Genomic DNA, 20,342 nt, shown 5'->3' on the forward strand with positions numbered 1-20,342 from the left:
TATCCTTATTTTTTAAATTCTCTTTTTCTTTTTGCTGTCTGGTTGGGTGTTTTTTGCTTCCTCATATTTCAAATTGCTCACTTGATTTTTGACTTCATCTCCTTACTGTTAATTTTCTGTAAATGATTCTTCAATTCTGACTGGTCCTTTTCTATGATGCTGTTGAAGCTCTCACTAAGTTCACTGAGCAGCCATATAACAGTGTTTTGAACTTTGCATTTAGTAGATTGCTTGTCTCCATTTTGTTTCGTTCTCTTCTGGAGTTTTGTTCTGCTCTTCATTTTGACAGCCTTCCTGTTCGTTTCTTTGTTAGGTAGAGCTCCTTTGTCTCCCAGGCTTGGTGGAGTGGCCAAATGCAGTAGGTCTTCTGTGTAGGTTCCACTGGCACAGACTCCCTAATCACTCAAGCACTTGAGGTGCACCCCTGTTTGAGCTGTGTACAGCCTCCTTTTATAGTCCAGCCTTGATTACCATTGGCACATTGATGAGAGGGATTTACCCCCAGGCAAATTAGCTGCAAGAATTGCCTGTGACCGCCAACCACCAACATCTGACCACTATGGATGATCAGCTGTGCAGAAACCCATTCTACAGAGCAGGATTTACTTCAGTGGGACTCTGGTGCCCACTACATCTGCCCCCTGAGTGTGTTACGTGTGGAGGTTTTTGTGTGATGATGCTTTGAATTGGACTGAAGCTGTCCACTGTGTGCACTATCTCTGTGACTCCCAAGAGGTGCAGGCCAAGGTCAGCCACCACTTTTATTCTGCCTTGGGCCACCTGGCATGAGCTACAAAGTGATCTGCAGATGGCTGCTACTTGTTCTGGGCTTGTACTTGTACAGGTGAGGCCAAGCTGCAAACCAAGGCTGGCTGTTACAGTGCTGGGCCTGGGGTCACTTAGCAAGAGATATGGGGTGTGCTAGGCTGGATGCTGCTTGTTTGGGAGATTTTAGGAAAATCTGAAGCATGAGCCAAGATAGGCCATTCATATGGAAAAGCCATTGGAAACAGTTTGGGTGGGCCTGAAAGTTGGGTGGGGTGGGGCCTCAGGGAATCACCTGTGCAGGGCAAATAGCATGACCAGTTTGATGAAGTCGCAGGTATAACTCTGTGGGGGGAAAGCTCTTTGACAGAACAATGCCCTCTGCCAGCAGTTCTGCCTGGAAGAAAACTGCTCCCCAGCTCTCTCTCATCCCAGACAATGCAGTTCCTCCTCATATATCTCTGGTGCCTTTTAAGCTGCTGCCCCAGTGCTGGAGTTTGAAGGAAGTGAATCTGAGTAAGTCTGTGCATGGGCCCTTTAAAAGGAACTTCATGAGACTCCAGCTGCCCTACATCTCACTCAGCCTTAATCCCTGCTGGTTTTTACAACCAGAAATTATGGGAACTTCTCTTCATGGCACTGAAATCCTGGTCTGAGGAACTGGGTATGGGGCTGGGACTCCTGACCCTCAGGGGAAACCTCTGCAGCCAAGATAGCTTCCTAATTTGTGTTCCACTATTTATGCATTCATTGGTTGATTTTTGTATGTGGTCTGACCAGAGATCAAACCCACAACTTTGGCATATCAGATGATGCTCTAACAAATTGAGCTACCTGGCCACAGCTTCCCTCCCAATTTTTATTCACCACATATGGGTATGGGACCAGCATATTCTGCATCTCCACCCTTCCTACCAGTTTCTATGTGGCTTCTTTAATTCCCTCATTGTAGGACTTCTTTTTTTTCCCAGATGAGAGGAGGGGAGACAGTGAGGCAGACTCCCGCATGTGCTCTGACTGAGATCCATCCAGCAATCCCATCTGGGGCCAATACTCAAGTACCAAGCTATTTTTAGCACCTAACACTGATGCTCTCCTATGGAGCTTGAACCAATCGAGCCACTGGCTGTGGGAGGGGAAGAGGGAGAGAAAGAGGAGATGAGGCAGGAAGAACCAGATGGTTGCTTCTCCTGTGTGCTCTGACCGGGAATTGAACATGGGACATTTATACATTCTATCCACTGAACCCCCAGCCAGAGCCAGTTGTAGGACTTCTTTTCAGTCAGATTTCAAGTGGTTCTGAATGGTGATTGTTCTGTAGTTTTGTTGTAATTTTGAGGTATAATCTTGATTGAAGAGAGATTTGAACAAATTTAGCAACAAGTTGCCATTTTCTCTTTTTTAGAACTTATGAAATTCTGTATGTATACCGAAATGGCTTGATCAAATGGTAAAAAAACAAACAAACCTACATTATGAATGATAGTGATTTTGTGATTGAATTAAAACATTTTATATTTTGGGATCATAATTTATTATACATGACCCAAATGCAATGCTAAAACATAATATGTAAAATTAAATTCAGTCGTCTTTGATAATTTGCTGTCAACCCTGAAAACCATTGCTTTACACATTTTTTTGTGGTGAATAACATTTTTAGACATATTGTTCTGTTTTGTCATAATGAAGGTGTATTTGTCAAGGTAGGTGGATGAAACACATTTTATTTAACAATATGTTTGCTTGGTTTATAACTTTAAAAATATTTAGACATATAGTATGTGGGCCTCCATGTGTACTCTTGCCTAGGATCCCCAAAATACTAGGTTCCAGCATGAGCCCACCACCTCAACCACAAGTACGTTTCAAAGGTAGACTGGTACTCACTGAAAATTAAGGATGAAGAAGGATGATTTAATGGCAATATCTCTCTATTAGGGCTAGATGGTAAGCATGAGGAGACTTCAACGTGATGGTTCTGGGAGTAAGGTCACAGTCCCTGAAGCAGCGTGTAGTCCAAGGAAATAGCTTCAGGGTCAGTGTAGGATAGCTGTAGCCACAGCGGGAACATATGATCCTCCTGCTAGGGCTGGCGGAGAGGGAAATGGACCTCAAGGCAAAGAATCAGTGGGAGAGAGAGCATCTGGAGGCCTGAAGATGGAGAGAATCAAGCTGAAGTCTGACAGGCTTCCCTCCTGAATCCAAGGGAGCAGGTGGGGCCTGGGCTGGAGAGGAAGACTCCTCAGGAACAGACAGGCTCACAAAGGATGCCAGACTGGTTGAAAGACCCCAGGAAGAGCCAGGGACCTGGCCCAGCTCTGGCCAAGGGCAGGACCAAGGCTAGGCTGGGTTCAGAGACTCGGACTGTGATTGAGCTGAGGAGAGTGAGGTGCAGTTGAGAAGGGAGCTTTGTTCTTTCTGTGTCAGGAGCGGCTTCCCTGAACCACATGTGGACCCCACTGCCACTGGGTATGGCCTGGGTGGGCTGGGCCAGGGATTGGGCATTCCTGGCCCTGAAAGAGAGGGAGAGTCTAGTGCATATTGATTGACAGCTGCTGAAAACAGTTGGCAGGTGAATTTTCCCTGGATCCTGGCAAAAGTGGGTGTCTAATATCTAATTAAGGACCAAACTGGGCTCCCTTTTCTCCATCTTGGATTAAGGAAGGGTCTTACATCAAAATCTTGAAGGTTTGGAGTAAGGGGACCACAAATCCAAGAGGACAGTATGAAGCAGCCTGCTCTCTCAGCCCTCGGGCTCTCTGCCTCTGGGTCCTCACCCCAGGTCCCTGCTCTCCTAAGTGACAAGGAGGGAGGACAGTGATTCCCACACACTGTAACTCCAGACGGAGGCTTTCTTTCTGCAGTGTCTGATCTCCCAGAGGCAATTGACTCTCAAGTTTTTTGGTGTTTTTTTTTCCCCAGGTCAGACACAGAAGACTAAGTTAGACATTTCCCAAAGGAAACTGACTACTTTACTAAGGGAAAAGTCACATCAAAAGCAAGATAGTACAAGACCACAGAGATGGATGGGGCCACAGGGAATCTTTTTTTTTTTTAATCTGGACAGAATCAAATTCAGCCTCAGGAGATTCAGCTGGCTCTAATGTGGACACCAGATCACTTCTCAGAGATCCAGTCTGACACGGCCCCCGAGGCTGAGCAATTCATTCCACCAGAGCAACTGAATTCATGATGTGGGCCCACGCTGCCTCCTGGCTCTGGCGTGAGATGTTGGTCAGCATTGCTTGGAATGAGCCAGCCTAATTCCCAAGGAGAGAGAACTAACAATTACTGCAGACCTACTGGTGTGTATGTGGGCTTTTCTTTAACTCTTCAACAAGCAAGAAAGGCTAAAAATTGGCTGGTATGAGGTCTTAGGTGACACCATTGCTTTTCTCAGTCCCGCCACCCCCACCAGGTTGCAAATACCATATTTCCCTGTGTATAAGACACACCTTTTTTGAAAAATTTGGGGTCTAAAAACTAGGTGTGTCTTATACAGTGGTGGTAGATTTCTTTACTTGCATTTCCTGCTTTTTCGCACTTGTTGAGGAGTTGTATGAATTTAATGATGAATAAAACTTGAGTTCAATTACTATGTGATACTTTTTTTTTTCAAATTTCGGACCCCAAAATTAAGGTGCGTCTTATACCCGGGGAAATAGGTAGATATGGAGGAGACTGAGAAATCTCCTAGGAAAAGGAAACTAATTAAGTGTGCTCACAGTTGGATTGCTCACAGGAGTCTAGATTCAAGAAGGAGGCAGGTGACAATACCCAGCCCTGGCCAGGAGGTGTAGAACAGAAACTGTTACATGTTGTTGATGGGTATGGAATTGGGGCGGCATTTTGGAAAGTAATTTGGTGATGTAATTAAACAATTTAAGTGTGCACACAGAGTCATGGATACAGCAATTTCATTGCCGGGAATTTATTCTACAGATTTTCAAGTAAGCAAAGGTTGGTGAACAAGAATGTTCATGGCATCATTTTTTACCATAGTGAAACAATAGAAACAAATGCCCATCAGTAGGGAACCAGTCAGTAAAATAAATACTCTGCATCTGTTAAAAAGAATAAGGTAGATTTCCATATGTGACAATATAAAAAGATGTATAACTTAGTAAATGAGAAAAGGGCAGAAGAGCCTTGTAGTACTACTTCATTTGTGACTTTTTAAAGAAAAATGACTACATATATATTCATACTGGAATAGAAAACATCTGGAGGCCTGACCTGTGGTGGCGCAGTGGGATAAAGCATCGACCTGGAACACTGAGGTTGCCAGTTTGAAACCCTGGGCTTGCCTGGTCAAGGCACATATGGGAGTTGATGCTTCCTGTTCCTCCCCTTTCTCTCTCTCTCTCTCCCCCCTCTCTCTAAAAATCAATAAATAAAATATTAAAAAAAAAAAAAAAGAAAACATCTGGAAAGATACATATAAAAAATTGAACAGTGGCTACTGCTGGAGGGCCTTTATTTTCTATTTTACATTTTTCTCTACTGCTTTTAATTTAGTTTCTTTTCTTTTTAAATTAATTTTTTCTGGAGAGAGGAAGGGAAAGAGACAGATACAAACAGAGAAATGTTGATTTGTTGCTCCACCTATCCACAAATTCATTGGTTGATTCTTGTACGTGCCCTGACGGGGGACTGAACTGCAACCTGAGCTACTCGGCCAGGGCCACTGAGTTTATTTTCATGAACATGTATTACTCTTGAAATATAAAGGAAAATAATTAAAGAAGAAATAGAGACCAATAAAAGGTAATTTAATAAAAAGAAAAGAGAAAATTTATGAAGTTTAGCATTAGCAGGCAAATTCAGCAATTGGAACTGAAGGTCAGTAAGACACAGTGGCTAATTGGTGGACCCTTCCAGCCAACTTGGCAACATAAACATGCTGCTCTCATTCATTAAGCTCTGACTCCTTGAGACCTAAGCAGTCTTGCTGTGGGGCCCCCACTAACAAGCCAAGGAGAGGTGTGGTTCCTCACTCCACTTGAAGCCAACTCCTGAGTCATCAGCACATTAAGAAGGAAAGCACTAGTAGCCAGAGCCATTGTTAGGGATTTGTACCCAGTGACAGGGTCCCAGCTCAGCCGAAGCAGAAGGCAGCAAGTCTGGCAGATCCCAGTCCCAGTTAATAGCAGAATGGATCTCCAGTTTGGTGACCACCATGTTTTGGTGCAGGAGCCTGGGCACAGTTGAGGTGATGACAGAGTTGCAGGTATCCAACAACAGCAGAAGGAAGCAATCAGCAGGACTGCGGCAGGAATGCATCCAGATAATAATACAGGCTTGGAGAATCCCAGAAACACTTGAGGAAAATCTACCAGAGACTGGAATGTCTGAGTGAGTCCTTGAGCATTTTAATCTAATGATAATCAGGTTTCACTCATTCATCTGATATACTGAGGTCTTACTATGTACAGTAGAAAGTATAAGTTGCATTGGATAAAAATAAAATAGCCAATATTCAACAAAAGATGGATCTACAAAAGATGGCACTTTTTTATGGGTCAATATAAACACATTCTGGCAAGATAGAAAGAAAAACAATAAATTACCCAATTAATTGCTCGATTACAATTGTGAAAATAGCTATGAAAGAACAATCAGATCTAATGAGTGTGTGCATGTGCGCGTGCGCGCTGGTCAAGAGGGGCTATAGTTACTTTTGCGGAAGTGAGGCTGAAGAGGAATCAACTTAGAAAAGGAAAGCGAGGGACATCATTCGTGGTACTCAGATGCAAAGGCCTTGTAAGTCAGAAAGTTGGTCTGATCCGGGGCCTGGGAAAGTGACTGAACCCAGGAGAGGGGTAGAAGTGGAAGAGGTTGAGGCCGGCTGGGAAGCAGCAGCCAGATCAGGCAGAACCTTGCAGGCCATTTTAAGGACTTGGATTTTATCCCAAGAGATTTTTTTTTTAATGTCATTTTTTTGTATCCAAAAAAACGACAGATTCTAGGGAACACTTGTGTTACAAAGAATGTTCTATCCCCTTTTTACAGAGAAGACCGATGTTCCAAAGCTAGGGTGCTAATATGTGGTTGCATCAGAATTGGAATCTAGGTTCCTCCAAAGAGCTTTCTCCATCCAGAGACGCCACTGGGAGTGTGCCGTGGTGAAGTTGGCACAGAGGCCAGGCCTCTAGGAGGAGGCCAAGGAGGCCGCCTTCCTCCGGACCCCCTCACCCCGGGACGGCAGCTCAGCGCCCAACAGTCCCGGCGGAGGCGGCGCACGGAAAAGCAGTAGATCGGCGGGTCCAGGAAGCTGTCGAGGTTCAGCCGCGCCAGGCTGAGGGTGTGCGGGACGTTGCGCCTGGAAGCGGCGGGACACTTGCTGATGTCGCCGCCCAGGACGCCCTCCTGCCAGGCCATTCAACGTGCCAGCAGGTGGTGGTGGGGCGCCAGGCAGATGGTGAACACGAGCAGAAGCCCCAGCACCACGGTCCGGGTCGTTTGCCTGTGAGGACCAGCCGGGCCGGAGGGCACCTCGGGCGCCCTTGCCAAGCTCCGTAAGCCGCGATCACCAGCAGGAAGGCGGCTGCAAAGAAGGCCACGGGGGCGGTGACCCGGCTGGTGCGCACCGAGCTGCTGGAGGCAACAGTGCTGACGGCACGGCCCCGGCCCCGGCCCCGGCCCCGGGCGCAGCGCGCGGTGCCGTCAGCCCAGGGCCGGACTGGCTCACCCAGCCGCAACACGTGCGGCTGAGCGCCGCGAGAGCCCTGACCGCGGAGGTGGACTGATAGGAGGCAGCCCCAGTCGCGTGTCAGGCGGCCTCCGGGAAGGGCCAGTGGGCGGGGCGCAGGGAGCAGGGAGCCAGCGCGCAGTGTGAGCGTGAAGAGCACATCGGCTCGGGCCAGGCGGAGCAGGTGGAGATGCAGGGCCTCGCCCAAGCGCCTACCGCCACAGATGAACATCGCTAGGGGGCCATATTCAAGGGCACCCCCAAGGCCCAGCGCCAACGTGTAAGTCGCAGGCACCACAATAAAGCAAGCAGGGTCATCCCAGGGGCTGCAGCCGCCAACACCCAGGTCCCCAACACTGCTATTCATCTCGGACGTTGGGCTAGGGAGACAAAGCTAGGTCACTGCGGAAGCTTACCACCTTCCCCCAACCCCAGTCCCTTCTTCCTTAGTCCTTGCTGGAAGGAGACACTAGAAGCAGGAAATCACTTAAGAGGAAAGAGGCCTGAGCTGAGCCAGCAGCCAGGAAGGGTGGAGAGGAGGGGGATGGATTCCAGAGTTCTTTGAAGTTGAGTGGGCTTGTTGACAAGCTGTGGGAAATGAGGAGGCAGAAGTCCCAGATAGCTTGGAAATTTCCAACCTGGTGACTGGGGTGGGTGGGTGGAGGTGCCCCTCACAAAGGGAGTATGGCTCAGATATGTGGGGGCACAAGCATGTGCAGTCAGTCCAAGCAAGGCTGAGCCAATTGGAAGTTCTCAAGAAACCAGGCTGGAATATAGAGAACCGCCCAGAAAGAGCTCAGGCCGTCCAGACGGGGGTGGGGGTGGGGTGGAGCAGGACATGGATGGAAGACCGGCCCTATGATGCACTGATCCAGAGGACAGGCCTGTGTATAGTGTGACCTTGGACTTGCCTTGGTGGAGGCTCTCTCCTGAGGCTTGCCTGGAGTACCTTGGACAGAGCTGAAAATGTTTCACAACTCAGGCCTTCCAGCCTGTTTCCTACCCCCTTGCCTTCTGACCACAAAGAACTCTGGATCTGACTCAAAACGGTGGGCAGCAAAACAAAAAGGGCACAGGCCCTGGAATCAAGCAGTTTCTAGATATACACATTTATTGCCATGTGACCTTGGGCAAATTACTCAGCTTCACTGAGCCTGTCTTCTCTGCTGTAAAATGGAGATTAAAATACCTACTTCACAGTGTTGTTGGGAGGATTATGAGAAAACATAAGTAAAACTCTGAGCACTGTGGCTGACACTGGGGAGATACTTCATAACCATTTGCTCCCTTCCCCTCTAGGCAGCACACTGGTAGGGTAGCTGTGTACACCCACACAGGCACACACACAGCATCAGAGACACAGCCACTCCAAGCAAACAAAACTGGGTGTATTCAAACAAAGACATCTGGGTGTATTCCTCTTCTCCCCCTTAGGTGGGTAACTACACAAGCTTCTCTTCTGTTCCTATTTTGGACACATAGACAAACTTCTAGGATGTCCCAAAACTCGGTTCCTCCAATACCAAAATTTGTACTTCTGCCTTTGAACCTCTCAGGCTCCAATCCTTTCTGGGATCCTGAATGAGTCCTTTCTTGTCCTCCCTCCCAGCTTTGCCAAATATGGCTCTAGTCCCCAAATGCCCCACCCTGAACCACCCCTTGCCATCCCACTAGGTCAGTCCTGTCTTACCTCTTGCTGTCCTGGCTGCTACAGCTGTCTCTGGGGCCCTTGACACCTGGCTTTAAAGAGCTGAGGGAGAACAGAATCCACTCCCATCCACACATCCCATACCCTCCCATCCACCAATTAATCCCAGGACATGACATGAAGATTGGTTCCAACAGCTGAAAAGCAGAGACCCATTCGTGGCAGCTGTGAGGTGTTTGTGGGGTGTGGCCAGGGCCCCAAGGTGAGTGTCACTGCAGGGCAAGGAAAGGGAAAGGAAGCCCTGGCAGCTGAATGTCACTGCTGATCTGACCTAGGTTTCAGTTATGGTTTGGGGGGCACATTTCCTAGGGCCTGGCTTCTTCCTGGGCTGAGCCACTGCTGAAGCTTGATACTCCTGCTGCTGTCCACCCACAGCAGCTGGCCAGCCCACTCCTCTAGCATGCTGCCTTTCCCACAGCTGTTGGGAGGGCCCCACTTGGGAGGCTCTGTAGCAACTAATCAGCTTACAGGACAAGTTTAGGTAAACAGGAACCTTCAACCTAACGCTAGCTGTGAGAGCTTTTACTCCAAGTCCTGGCTGGAGACAGGACTTCTTGGAAGGGGTGGAGATGGTAAGAGGCCAGGATTCTAGGGGCTCCGGGCTCTACTTTCATGGGCTTCAAAATTTTCATGCAGAGGAGCAATTCTAGAAAGCAAGGCTGACTTAATCTCATTAGAAAGATTATCCTGTGTACCCTCAAGCTGAAGAGAGCCAGGGTGCCATGCCTGCCCACTTCCGACTTTGGCAGCTGGTGCAGTGGAAAGTGCGCATTCTGGAGTCAATCAGACCTTAATTCTAGTCTCAGGTCTGACACATGGGCACGTAAGCTTTCTGAATCCGTTTTCTCATCTGTAGAACAAACCTTATTTAATAATAGCACTTACTGAACACTTCGTATGTGCTAGACACTACTGTACTTTTAACCCACTAAATCCTCACAGCAACTCTAAGAGGTATTTACAATTATTAAACATATTCTATAGATAAGCTAGGAAGTGGCAGAAACCAACTTCTACCCCCCTCCCTTGCTAACCAGTGTGGGTAAATCTTAACTATTTTAAGTCCATTGTGGGAATTCCCTTCTCTTGGCTAGTGGCTGGCCTAAGAATGGAAATGTGGCATAATTCTGACCAGTGGGATGTGAGAGGAAGTCCAGGGGTCTTCTAAGAGAGCTTTCCTTTTTCTTTTCACCTTTAGACATTACGTGCAAATGTGCAGTCTGGAGCTGCTGCAACCATTTTGCAACCCTGTGGGCAGTAGCCAACAGGTTGAAAGCAGCAGAGCAGAAAGCTGAAAAAAAAAAATCAGTCTTTTATGTCAACATAAGGCAGCTAGATTACCCAACATTAAAGCTGAAGCTGTCATCTCGGGACCTCTGATGTGAGTGAACGCTTCCTTATTGTTTTGACACTATATATGTAGTATGTGTAAACTACTACTTATGTACTAATATATTTGTGTGTGTGTATGTGTGTGTCTATGAGGTAAAGATGGCTGGTAATGCTAGGTACCCTAACATGATCACTTTTCCCTTGAGAATTGCCACACACACAGACACACATTCTTCTGACTCACTAGGACCTCTGGGATTCACCCCAGGCTTCCGGCACTACTTTAATAGGCAGCGTGCCTTGGAGTTGACTGTTCCCTGCCTCCATGAAGGTGTCCCAGGAACACTGCACTGAGTGCCCCGCCTCACCACCAGAAGCTGGCAGGTTCAGGTCCTGTAAAACCATGACTCAATGCCCATCTCTGTTAGCTCTGCAAACCTAAGGTGCCTAAGATAAAAAGAAGTAGGAGGGAATACAGGCAGTCCCCGGGTTACAGAAAAGATGGGCACTGTAGGTTTGAACATGGTTAAGTACTTCTATGCACAGAAAGGTAAAAATAAATACTATGTTAAGACAAACAAGTTTAAGTTGCATTTAATAGGCAAATGTACCTGTTCCAACTTATATACAAGTTCCAGTTAAGAACAAACCTACAGAACCTATCTTGTTTGTAACCCAGGGACTGCCTGTACTTCACGTGGCTTGGAAGGGCGCAGGCAGAAGCAGTCATTTCTACTCTGCCGCACTCAATGTGTAAGTAATAAAAACCTTAAAAACGTGCATGCCATTTGAACCAGCATTGTCACTTCTAGGGAAAAAAAATAAGTAGCAAAAGCAATTTACTGTGAGAACAATCCACAGGGTCCTCAGTGGGGGCTTAAGTCAATACATTACAGAACAGTCTTACAACGGAATACTCCACAGCCGTCGACACCAACGTGGTAAGACAGACATGGAATGCTGTTACGGTACATCAGCTTTAAAAAGCAGGTAATAAAACAGTATATATGGTCTCATTTTCATTTTTTTTAAAAAATCTGTATAAAGGCATAGAAAAAAGTTGAAAAGTACAATTATACAAAGGACTTGAAAATAGTTATTTGGGGGCATTAAAATTTTGGGTGATTTAAATTTCTTTTCTGCTTATTTTCTATTTTCACAAGACAAGAGGAATGCTAGTGAATGTCAAAAAAGAACAGTAGATGTCCAAGAGGGAAAGTAAGGCCAGGTAGACAAGATGTCTATTTCAATACTGGCCATACTTTGACCCTGGTAACAAAGTGGTTGATTTTGTATGTCTCTCCATATTCCTGCTGTGACAGGGACAAGGCAGAGCGAGGCAAGGGACACTCTACTCAGAGAACTCCTTGACTGAACTTGGAGTCTTCTTCCTGGTGGGTCTGACCACCTTCTTAGTTTGGACTACCAGCTGGCAGACATCCAGCAGCATCAGGAGCACCAGGCAGACGATAGCTGGGATGCAGGTGTTCAGTGACTCTTTCAGAGACACCAAGGTGAAGATAGCGCCTGGAATGGAAAGTCAGGTCTCTAAGGCTCCATGCGGGCACCCAGGAGATCCAGGAGCTCAGGGCTCTCCAGCCTAGGCTGACACACTCCAGCTCCCCTGCTCCCATAAAGGGCCCTCGCCCCCCAACATGCAGCCTAAACTAGCTTCTCTTGTCTCCCTGGCCTTCCAGAGAAAGCAGGGCAGGGAATCAGAAGCTTTCTGAACTAATGCAACCCCTCTCAAAGGGCAAGGAAGAAACAAGAACAATCCAGCCAAATCGGGCAGGGAGGTGATTAGATAAGCATTTTGGAACAAATTCTCCCTGCTCCCACTTCTTTTTATTTTTGTATTTTTCTGAAGTGAGAAGCAGGGAGGCCAAGAGATAGACTCCCACATGCGCCCGACCGGGATCCACCTGACAAGCCCACCAGAGGTTGATGCTCTGCCCATCTGGGGTGTCACTCCGTTGCAACTGAAGCCATTCTAGCGCCTGAGGCAGAGGCCATGGAGCCATCCTCAGCGCCTGGGCCAACTTTGCTCCAGTGGAGCCTTGGCTGCAGGAGGGGAAGAGATAGAGAGAAAGGAGAGGGGGAAGAGTGGAGAAACAGATGGGCGCTTCTCCTGTGTGCCCTGGCCGGGAATCAAACCCGGGACTTTCACACACTGGGTTGATGCTCTACCACTGAGCCAATCGGCCAGAGCTCCCACTTCTTTCTTAATCCGACTGGAGGGAAGGAAGTTCAGGGGTTGGTGGTGGAAGTGAAGGAAAGCTCTGAAAACTAGGGAAGCTTCAGAGATGGAAAGAAAGCCTAGGGGAGCGGCGGCAGTGGTGGCAGCAAGGGTGACACAGGCTGGGGCAGAGAAGAGCCTGAGGATGTCTCTGTCCATCAGCAGTTCCTGTGGGCAGAACCGCTGTGTGTGTAGGGGAGCCCTTCTAGGACTTCTTGCCCCAGAGAAATTCTCTGCCTTTCTGTTCAGGGGGCTCAGCTTCCTTGTTCACATAAGTCAAGGGGCAGCTGCTACTCTATCCTCTCAACTCAGAGGTGGGATGGGGAAGAGCAGTAGGGCCTTTTAGGTTACGATACAGCCTTATAATGGAATACCATACAGCCAATAGAACTGATGAGGTGGATGGTATGTCTGACACAAAATGGTGTTACCAGTATATTGTTTGAAAGGCACATGTCTTAGTCTGAAAACCATGGAGACTGCAGTACAGCAGGAAGTGCTCCTGGTTCCAGAGAAAAAGGGAGGGTGGCAACAGTAAAGGGGAACAGAGGAACAGCCAGGTCTTCCCATCAGCCTCCCCAAGAGGTCCCTCTTTCCCGTGCCCAGGTGGGCCCCCCTTACCCATCATGAGCACGATCAAAAGAAAGTTACTGATCTCTTGCAGCATCGGTGGGCCCAGGGCCAGCAGCAACCCAGCCAGCAGTTCCAGCCAGCCCACAGCCACTTGGTAGCTCATGGGATCTGGCTGGTAGCCGAACACCTTCAACGGGAACACCTCAGCGAACTGCTCGAACAGGGCTTTCTAGGGGTGGCAGGAATGCCTGTCAGCTACTCAGCAAGGATACACTGGCCAGGTGCTCCACGGGGGCATTGGGTGCCTATGTCAACTCCCCCAACAAAGGAGATACTACTCTAGAGCAGGTCCAGGGCTGAGGTCAGCCTGGAAAGGAGAGAGCCTGGGGGGGGGGGGGGGGCTTTGGAATCAGTAAGCAGGCTTCATGCCCCAAGAAGGGCTTTTCTCACTGGACTCTCACCAGCCCCAAATTCCAGGAAGAATCAAGGGCTGGGCCCTCTCATCTAGTGCCAAGGCCTGGCAATGCCATGGCTTCTGCCTGGCTTGGTTTCTCTTCAGGTACTACACAGGGAATATATGGAGTTGGCAAAGAGGCTGGAAGGGCAGATTGTTGCTCATTAAACAGATCACATTTTCTACATCATATGCTGGTGCCTGGATCCCACAGCAGCAGACACAAGGGGAGTTCAGGGGGCTCAAAGTGACTCATCTTGCTGAGTCAAGTTCCATCCTGGGCACATAACAATTTCACCCCCACCCTTACGTTGGCTACCTTTTCCTGCTCCCCGACCTCAGCTCTCCCTCCCCTCCTCAGTGATGCAGGGAAGAAGCTGTAAGCTGTCTGGCTCTGGGGATGAACTTCCCCAAACCCAGCACCTGAAGCCAGGAAAGAAGGGGAGAACCCAGGCCTGGGAGGGGGAGCTGACCCATGTGAGAGGCTTGGGGGATGGATGGGCCTAAGAACAGGAAAGCTTTCGCCCGAGTCTAGAACTAGACTGAAGACCTAAGGGCGACTTCTAAGCCTCCCTCTTAGGCTCCATCCCCTAGAAAAGGGTTCTCTGGATTCTTAGGAGTGTCTAGTTTGTGTTCTACTTCTTGACTAGCTGTGTAACCTTTACAAGACACGCTTCACCTGGGGGGGGGGGGGGGTTCTACAAGCGAGGATTAACAAACCCCTGCCTCACGAAGCTCCCAAGAGCTCAAGCAAAGGAAGGAGTACGGGAAGAGGGCAGGGAAGGAGCTGAAGGAGGTGTGCCCCCTTTCCATTCTAGCGTTCTCCCCTAGGGTCCGGGAGCATTCCTCCTGCGGCTCTACATTTGGGCCACCAATGCTCAGCTGAAAGAGGACGTGGCCGACCCCTTCCACCTATGGAAAATCCACAGAACTCGGAGAAACTCCCCAGGAAGGTGTCTACTTCGAAGTGAAGGTCCAGGCACTCTTCCCCCAGCTCCAGCGCCTCCTCGCCCGAAAGCAGGCGGGTCGGCGGGGCGCGCCGGGGGAACGGCGCGGGGAGACGCTAGGGCCCGTCCGCCCGCTGCCCACGCCACGCCGCTCACCGTCTGCTGCGACGCGGGAGCCGAGAGCTGCTCCGAGAGCTTGGCCGCCCCCGTGAGCGCGAAGAAGCCGCCCAGCAGGACGCGCAGCACAGCGAGCAGAAACGCCATGGCCGCGCCGGCCCTCCGCAGGGCGGGCTCGCGCGCCCCAGGTCAGGCCCCGCCGAAAACCCGCCCCTGCTGGGTTCACTTCCTCCCGCCCCAGGCGGGCGGCCGCTGGACGCGCGCAGGGACCACGCTTTTTCTGTCTGTCCAGGCGTGTTGCCACACTCTTCTTTTGTCCCAGCGCCGATTGGGCGCGTAGGGGAGGGGGCGGTTATGGCGTTTGTCACAGATGCGGACACTGACGCCCACTGGCTCTTAACTGAGTAAATGGGCCCCACTGAATTCAGGGACAACCTGTCTCCCGGTTAATATGGACAGAGTGGAGGCAAACTTGGGTATCTGGACGTGGCTTGCAGAAGAGCGCTCTTGGGGCTTCTTTCCCACCCGCGTCACCCTAACTTTGAGATCTGATCTCTCACCTAACCTCTGTGGAACCTCCACCTATCTGCTTCTGTAAAAGGGGATTATAATGTTGCATCAGTCCTCCTGAGTCTGGAGTAGGCCTAGCACAACTCCTAGCACATGTATGAGCTCAAAAAAGTTACTTGCAAATTAAATTTACGATATTTTTAGTACTAAATGAGTCACTAGTCACCATAAAATAAATTGCTTTTTCTGTATCTTTGCCTGAAACATTTTCACTCTAATTTATCTCAGTTGAAATTAAAATGTAAAAGATGTTTGAGCCCTGGTCGGTTAGGCAAATAAGTTAATAAACTGTGGGCTTTATGCTCACTTTCTTAAAAATGGTGCTGCCCACGTGAGTGGCTGTCCCCCGGGTGATAATGCTTATGTTAATGTGTGATAGAGGAGGGGTTGTCCCCAGGAAAAGTTTTAAAAGGAGGAGCTAGGAGGCCATTTTGGAGGAAGAGAGACCAGTTGTTGCAGGAGAGGCCATGTGGTTGCAGGGGAAGAGGCAGCAAAAAATGGAGGTGTGTAGAGGGAACTGAGTGAGGCTGGTGAAGCCTTTGATTCTAGAAAAAACCGGAAAGATTCTCATGGTTGTAGAACAGGAGAACATGTGAGCGGGTTTTGGTGCCCCCTGTGTTTGTTTTTACTCGTTGGCCTGTACTAGTCTAGAATAAAGAAAAATGGCCCACCATTTCTTGGCTCCATTGATTCATTACCATCTGTCCGAATTACTTGGGCACCTGCATGGGCCAGGCGGTTGTGATGGCCACAACTACTGGCTTTACAGTGTTGAAGAATTGTCCCGAAACACCCAGGTTGAGGGTTCAATCCCCAGTCAGGGCACATAAGGAAGCGGCCAATGAATGCACAACTAGACGGAAAAATGAATGCTGCTCTCCCCCCCCCCCCCCTTCCCTTCCCCTTTGTCTCTCTAAAATCAGTAAAAATCAGTAAAAATTCAAATACTTGTAGTATAGTTAAGGCAGGCATGAGCAGAGTAGGTACAATAGGCAGGTACAGAAGGTATCCAGGGCAGAAAGCACCTGATGCCTAGCAAAAGGCAAAACTGGGAACATGAGTATTGTAGGGTGGGACCTTACCTCCCCTAGCATATTGCTAGTCATACGGTTTAGACCCCGGTGATCTTTCATATCCCTCCCTGGTCAGGCAGCTGGAACCCTCCCCTGAGCTTTGCTCCCCTGCTATGTTGATCATTACTTGGAAGACGCCCTTAGAGGAGGAATGATGGGGCAGGCAAATAGTCTCATAATGACTCCCTTGCTCAACCACTCCCTTAAGTATTAAGCCCTTCAGGCAGTGAGGTTCGACCAGAATCATATAATCTTAGGAACAAAGCCTTGGGTCTGCTGACCACAGAGACAGAGTTTTGGTCAAACTAGAGATAACATCTAGGTCTCAGTTGTGTTTCAGCTCCAGGCCCAGAAAAGCAGCAAGGCCAGACAGGGCTGACATCAAGACCAGTTACAATACCTAATAATCCCTCCCTGGTGCCTACTAATCAATGGAGACCTTGACCCTGAGGAGACACACCTGCAAAGCTGATGAATATTCTGAGATCTTCCCCTGAGACTTCCAGACAAAAGCCCTTACCACAAAGGGCCCAGCATGTGCTAATCTCTCCATCTCTCTCTCACCCTCCTCCTCCCTTCCTCTCTCCCCTCCTTCTCACCCTTTCTCTCTCTTCCCCCCATGTCAGAGCCTTTCCCTATTCCCTTCTTTCCCCAAGATGGGGGCGACTTTCTAAATAAACCTTTCCATGTATTTGAGTTCCCTGGCTCTGTATTCTTTCCTTAGCAGAACTCAAGGACATCTGGTGCCTTTCACAGTAACACTGGCAGCCGTGGGAAGGAAGGCTTTCACAGAACAAAACCTTACACGCAAGCCACTCCTGGCCATCTGATCTTACCTGGAAATGTCTAGACCTGGATGGGCAAACTGGCCAAATTCCATCAGCTGTCTGTTTTTTGTTTTTGTTTTACTCACCACCCCTCAGCTAACAATGTTTGTTTATATTTTTTCATGATAAAAATTTTAGAGGCAGTTCTCATGACACTGGAAATTATGTGAATTCATATTTCAATGTTCATAAATAAAAAGTTTTATTGAAACACAGCCACACTCATCTGTCTGTGTATCGTCTGCAGTTGCCTTTGTGCTGTAACCACAGAATTAAGTACTGTAGTTGCCACCTATGGCCTGCAAAGTGTAAAGTAATTCACTGGCCCTTTATGAAAAAGGTTTGCCAAACCTTGGTCTAGCACGCCAGAGAGGCCACCTACCAGGGTATCAAACTCTCCTGCTGCTTTCATTTCCTGTTAGCCAAGCTGCTTAGGTTTTTTTTTTCCTACCTACAACCTGCTGTAGAGGCAGGCTGGTTGAAAACTAACTTGGTCCACGTGCTTCTAAGGCCTAGCCTTTTCAACATCTAGGTATGCGTGCTATTACATTGTAAGTTGGATCTTGCACTACCCACATCTTTGTCACTAATCCAAATTATTTGACCAGTCAATAAAATAGCTAAATTCTCTACCATGGACTCTTGAAATGATATACAGTTATGTATAAATGTGCAATGATTAAATTCCTCAACAAAAAGAAAACGTATTAAAACATTTAATCACTGATAACACATATCCACATTAGGACATTATATTTTAGGATAATTATCATACCAAATTTAACACAAAATTATAGAATTTGATAAGCAACAAACATTTACTATTCTTTCTCCTTTACTAATTTTTCTATCCTTGGAATTAAAGATGTGACTGCAAGTCTTAGGGCAGGGCCAGAAACCAACAGATTTCTTTGTTTTGACTCAGTCAAAGCTGAAAATGTAGCATCACATAAATAACTAGTTGAAAAGGGCAATAAAATTTTCATTGCTCTCTCATAGAGTTCTGGGTAACTTGTTTTTGCTTTTATCCAAAACTGAGTTATAGGCATTGATTTAAATACTGATTGTAATCCTAAATCTGAAGATAACTGTGCTAGTTTTTCTTCTTCGAAGTCCTTGAGATTACTATTTTGGTGATTCATAAAAGGATTAATTATCCACAAATTTCCTGAACACAAGTCTTCTTCTGATGGATAACAGTCATTGAACATTTGAGAAAGTCCTTCCAGGTGCTCAAAAACAATACTTGCAATGCTTTTCATATTTAAGCTTGATGAGCTTGAGAATTCAGAAAATGAAGGGAACATGTCATAATCATTCTTTTGTGTGCGCTTCAACCACATTTTCAACTTTCCCTTAAATACATCCATTTTATTATACAAATTAAAGAGTGTAGTCATAGTTCCTCGAAGACTTAAATTTACTTCATTTACAAGTGAAAAAATATCTGATAAATAGGCCAGCCTTGCAACCCATTCCTCATCAAGAAAATACTTGGCCAAATCTGAATGCTTTTGATTTAAAAAAATTTCAATTTCACGTCGTAATTCAAATAATCTTGTTAAAATTCTCCCTCTTGATATCCATTGAACTTCAGCATGAAGTGGTAAATTCACATGCTCAGACCCCATCTCTTCACACAAAATCATTAACATACGTGAATTCAGTGCATTGCTCTTTACAAAACTTAAAATTTGTGCGGACTGCAAAAGAATTTCATGTAAGCATGGAGACAACTTCTCTGCTGCTAAATGTTCACGGTGAATACAACAATAGGTAAATGCCACTGTATTCATGGCAACTTCTTGGATTTTTGCCTTTAAACCAGAATACCTGCCAGTCATGCTTGCAGCCCCATCTGTACAGAGACCAACACAGTGTTTCCAATTCAGAGATTTACTAGCAATATATTTATTTATTAGTTCAAATATTTCAAAACCACTTATTTGAGAAGGCATTTCAATGCAACATAATAATTCTTCTTTTATATCACCACAATCATTATCAATGAAACGAATATAGCACAAAAGAAGGGTGATGTTTGAGATTTCTAAAGACTCATCTATCTGAAGGGCAAACCACTTGGAATCTCTGACTTTGTGAATCAGCTGATCTTCAATATCTGCAGACAGTTCATCAATCCTGTGTCCAATTGTATTATTAGAAAGAGGAATGGTTTTCATTTTGTCTCCGGCACTTGAACCCAAAACTTCTGAACACATTTCTCCTAAATATGGTTTAATTAACTCTTCAGCTATGGAGAATGGCTTCTTGCTGGCAGCAATTTGGAAAGCAATTAAGTAAGAAGCTTTCACAAGTGACTTTTCAACCAGTAAACATTTTTTAAAAGAACTGTTTTGACATTCCATTTCAAGACACTTTTGTTCAAAAAAATCTACTGGCTTGTTTTCTAATTCTGAATGTTTTGTCTTGAAATGATGAGAAAGATTCACTGCCTTCATGTTTTCAGCAGATAAGATTTCTCCACAAATGACACATTGTGACCTTGGTGAACTTTCTTTTGATCCCGGATAAACAATAAAGCCAACTTTTAAATATTCGGTATCATAAGTCTGGAAAAAACCTATTTTTTTTTTCTTTGCAGGTGGAGAATCAAGTTCCACATCACTTTTCCCATTAGGCACAGGTAAATCTGAATGAAACATTTGAATCTCTGTTATTTTTAAGAATAAGCTGTTATTTATGTTCTTCTCCACACATTTAAAATTTATACTTTTTTACTATTTATCTAAAGAATACACTAAGGTTTAAACACAAACCATAATACTTCTATGATGCCACTGAAAACAGAATTCCTCCTTTGTCCAAACCTTGTTCACTGTGGTACATGAACTACCAATGCTATATGTTCAATAGATTACTGGAATTAGGGCTGAAGTCCATAGAACACATCACAGTAAGAAAAAATTGTTTCAACTTTTTAAAGTTCAGGAAAAAAGAGAAAACAAATGTTGCAAAAAGTTAACATTTGGTGAATCTAGATGAAGGCTATATTGTGTTCATTGTGCTGTATTTTCAATCTTTC

The 20,342-nt window shown here is 46.6% G+C and overlaps 3 protein-coding genes across 10 annotated transcripts in view; all 3 read right to left on the reverse strand.

The window, feature by feature from the left end:
* Positions 1 to 14,984, reverse strand: part of DLGAP3 (DLG associated protein 3) — a 101,210-nt gene extending 86,226 nt beyond the window's left edge. The window contains exon 1 of the mRNA XM_066375835.1: positions 14,866 to 14,984. The gene's annotated coding sequence lies outside the window, so the exon portion shown is untranslated. The remainder of the gene's footprint in view (positions 1 to 14,865) is intronic.
* Positions 11,079 to 14,999, reverse strand: TMEM35B (transmembrane protein 35B). Its single transcript, XM_066375844.1, has 3 exons — positions 14,866 to 14,999; positions 13,357 to 13,537; positions 11,079 to 12,026 (listed from the first exon to the last, which is right to left on the reverse strand). The coding sequence occupies exons 1-3, from the start codon at positions 14,971 to 14,973 to the stop codon at positions 11,851 to 11,853; spliced, it is 465 nt and encodes a 154-aa protein (XP_066231941.1). The 5' UTR covers positions 14,974 to 14,999; the 3' UTR covers positions 11,079 to 11,850.
* Positions 15,000 to 17,997: 2,998 nt separating this feature from the next.
* The window catches only part of ZMYM6 (zinc finger MYM-type containing 6), a 74,159-nt gene continuing 71,814 nt past the window's right edge, over positions 17,998 to 20,342 (reverse strand). For all 8 annotated transcript variants that reach the window (XM_066375805.1, XM_066375806.1, XM_066375811.1 and 5 more), the window contains one exon: positions 17,998 to 19,949. In XM_066375805.1, the coding sequence (XP_066231902.1) occupies positions 18,118 to 19,949 (1,832 nt within the window). In that variant the 3' untranslated portion in view covers positions 17,998 to 18,117. The remainder of the gene's footprint in view (positions 19,950 to 20,342) is intronic.

This window comes from Saccopteryx leptura, chromosome 3 (genome assembly GCF_036850995.1).
Source record: "Saccopteryx leptura isolate mSacLep1 chromosome 3, mSacLep1_pri_phased_curated, whole genome shotgun sequence".
Lineage (NCBI taxonomy): Eukaryota > Metazoa > Chordata > Mammalia > Chiroptera > Emballonuridae > Saccopteryx > Saccopteryx leptura.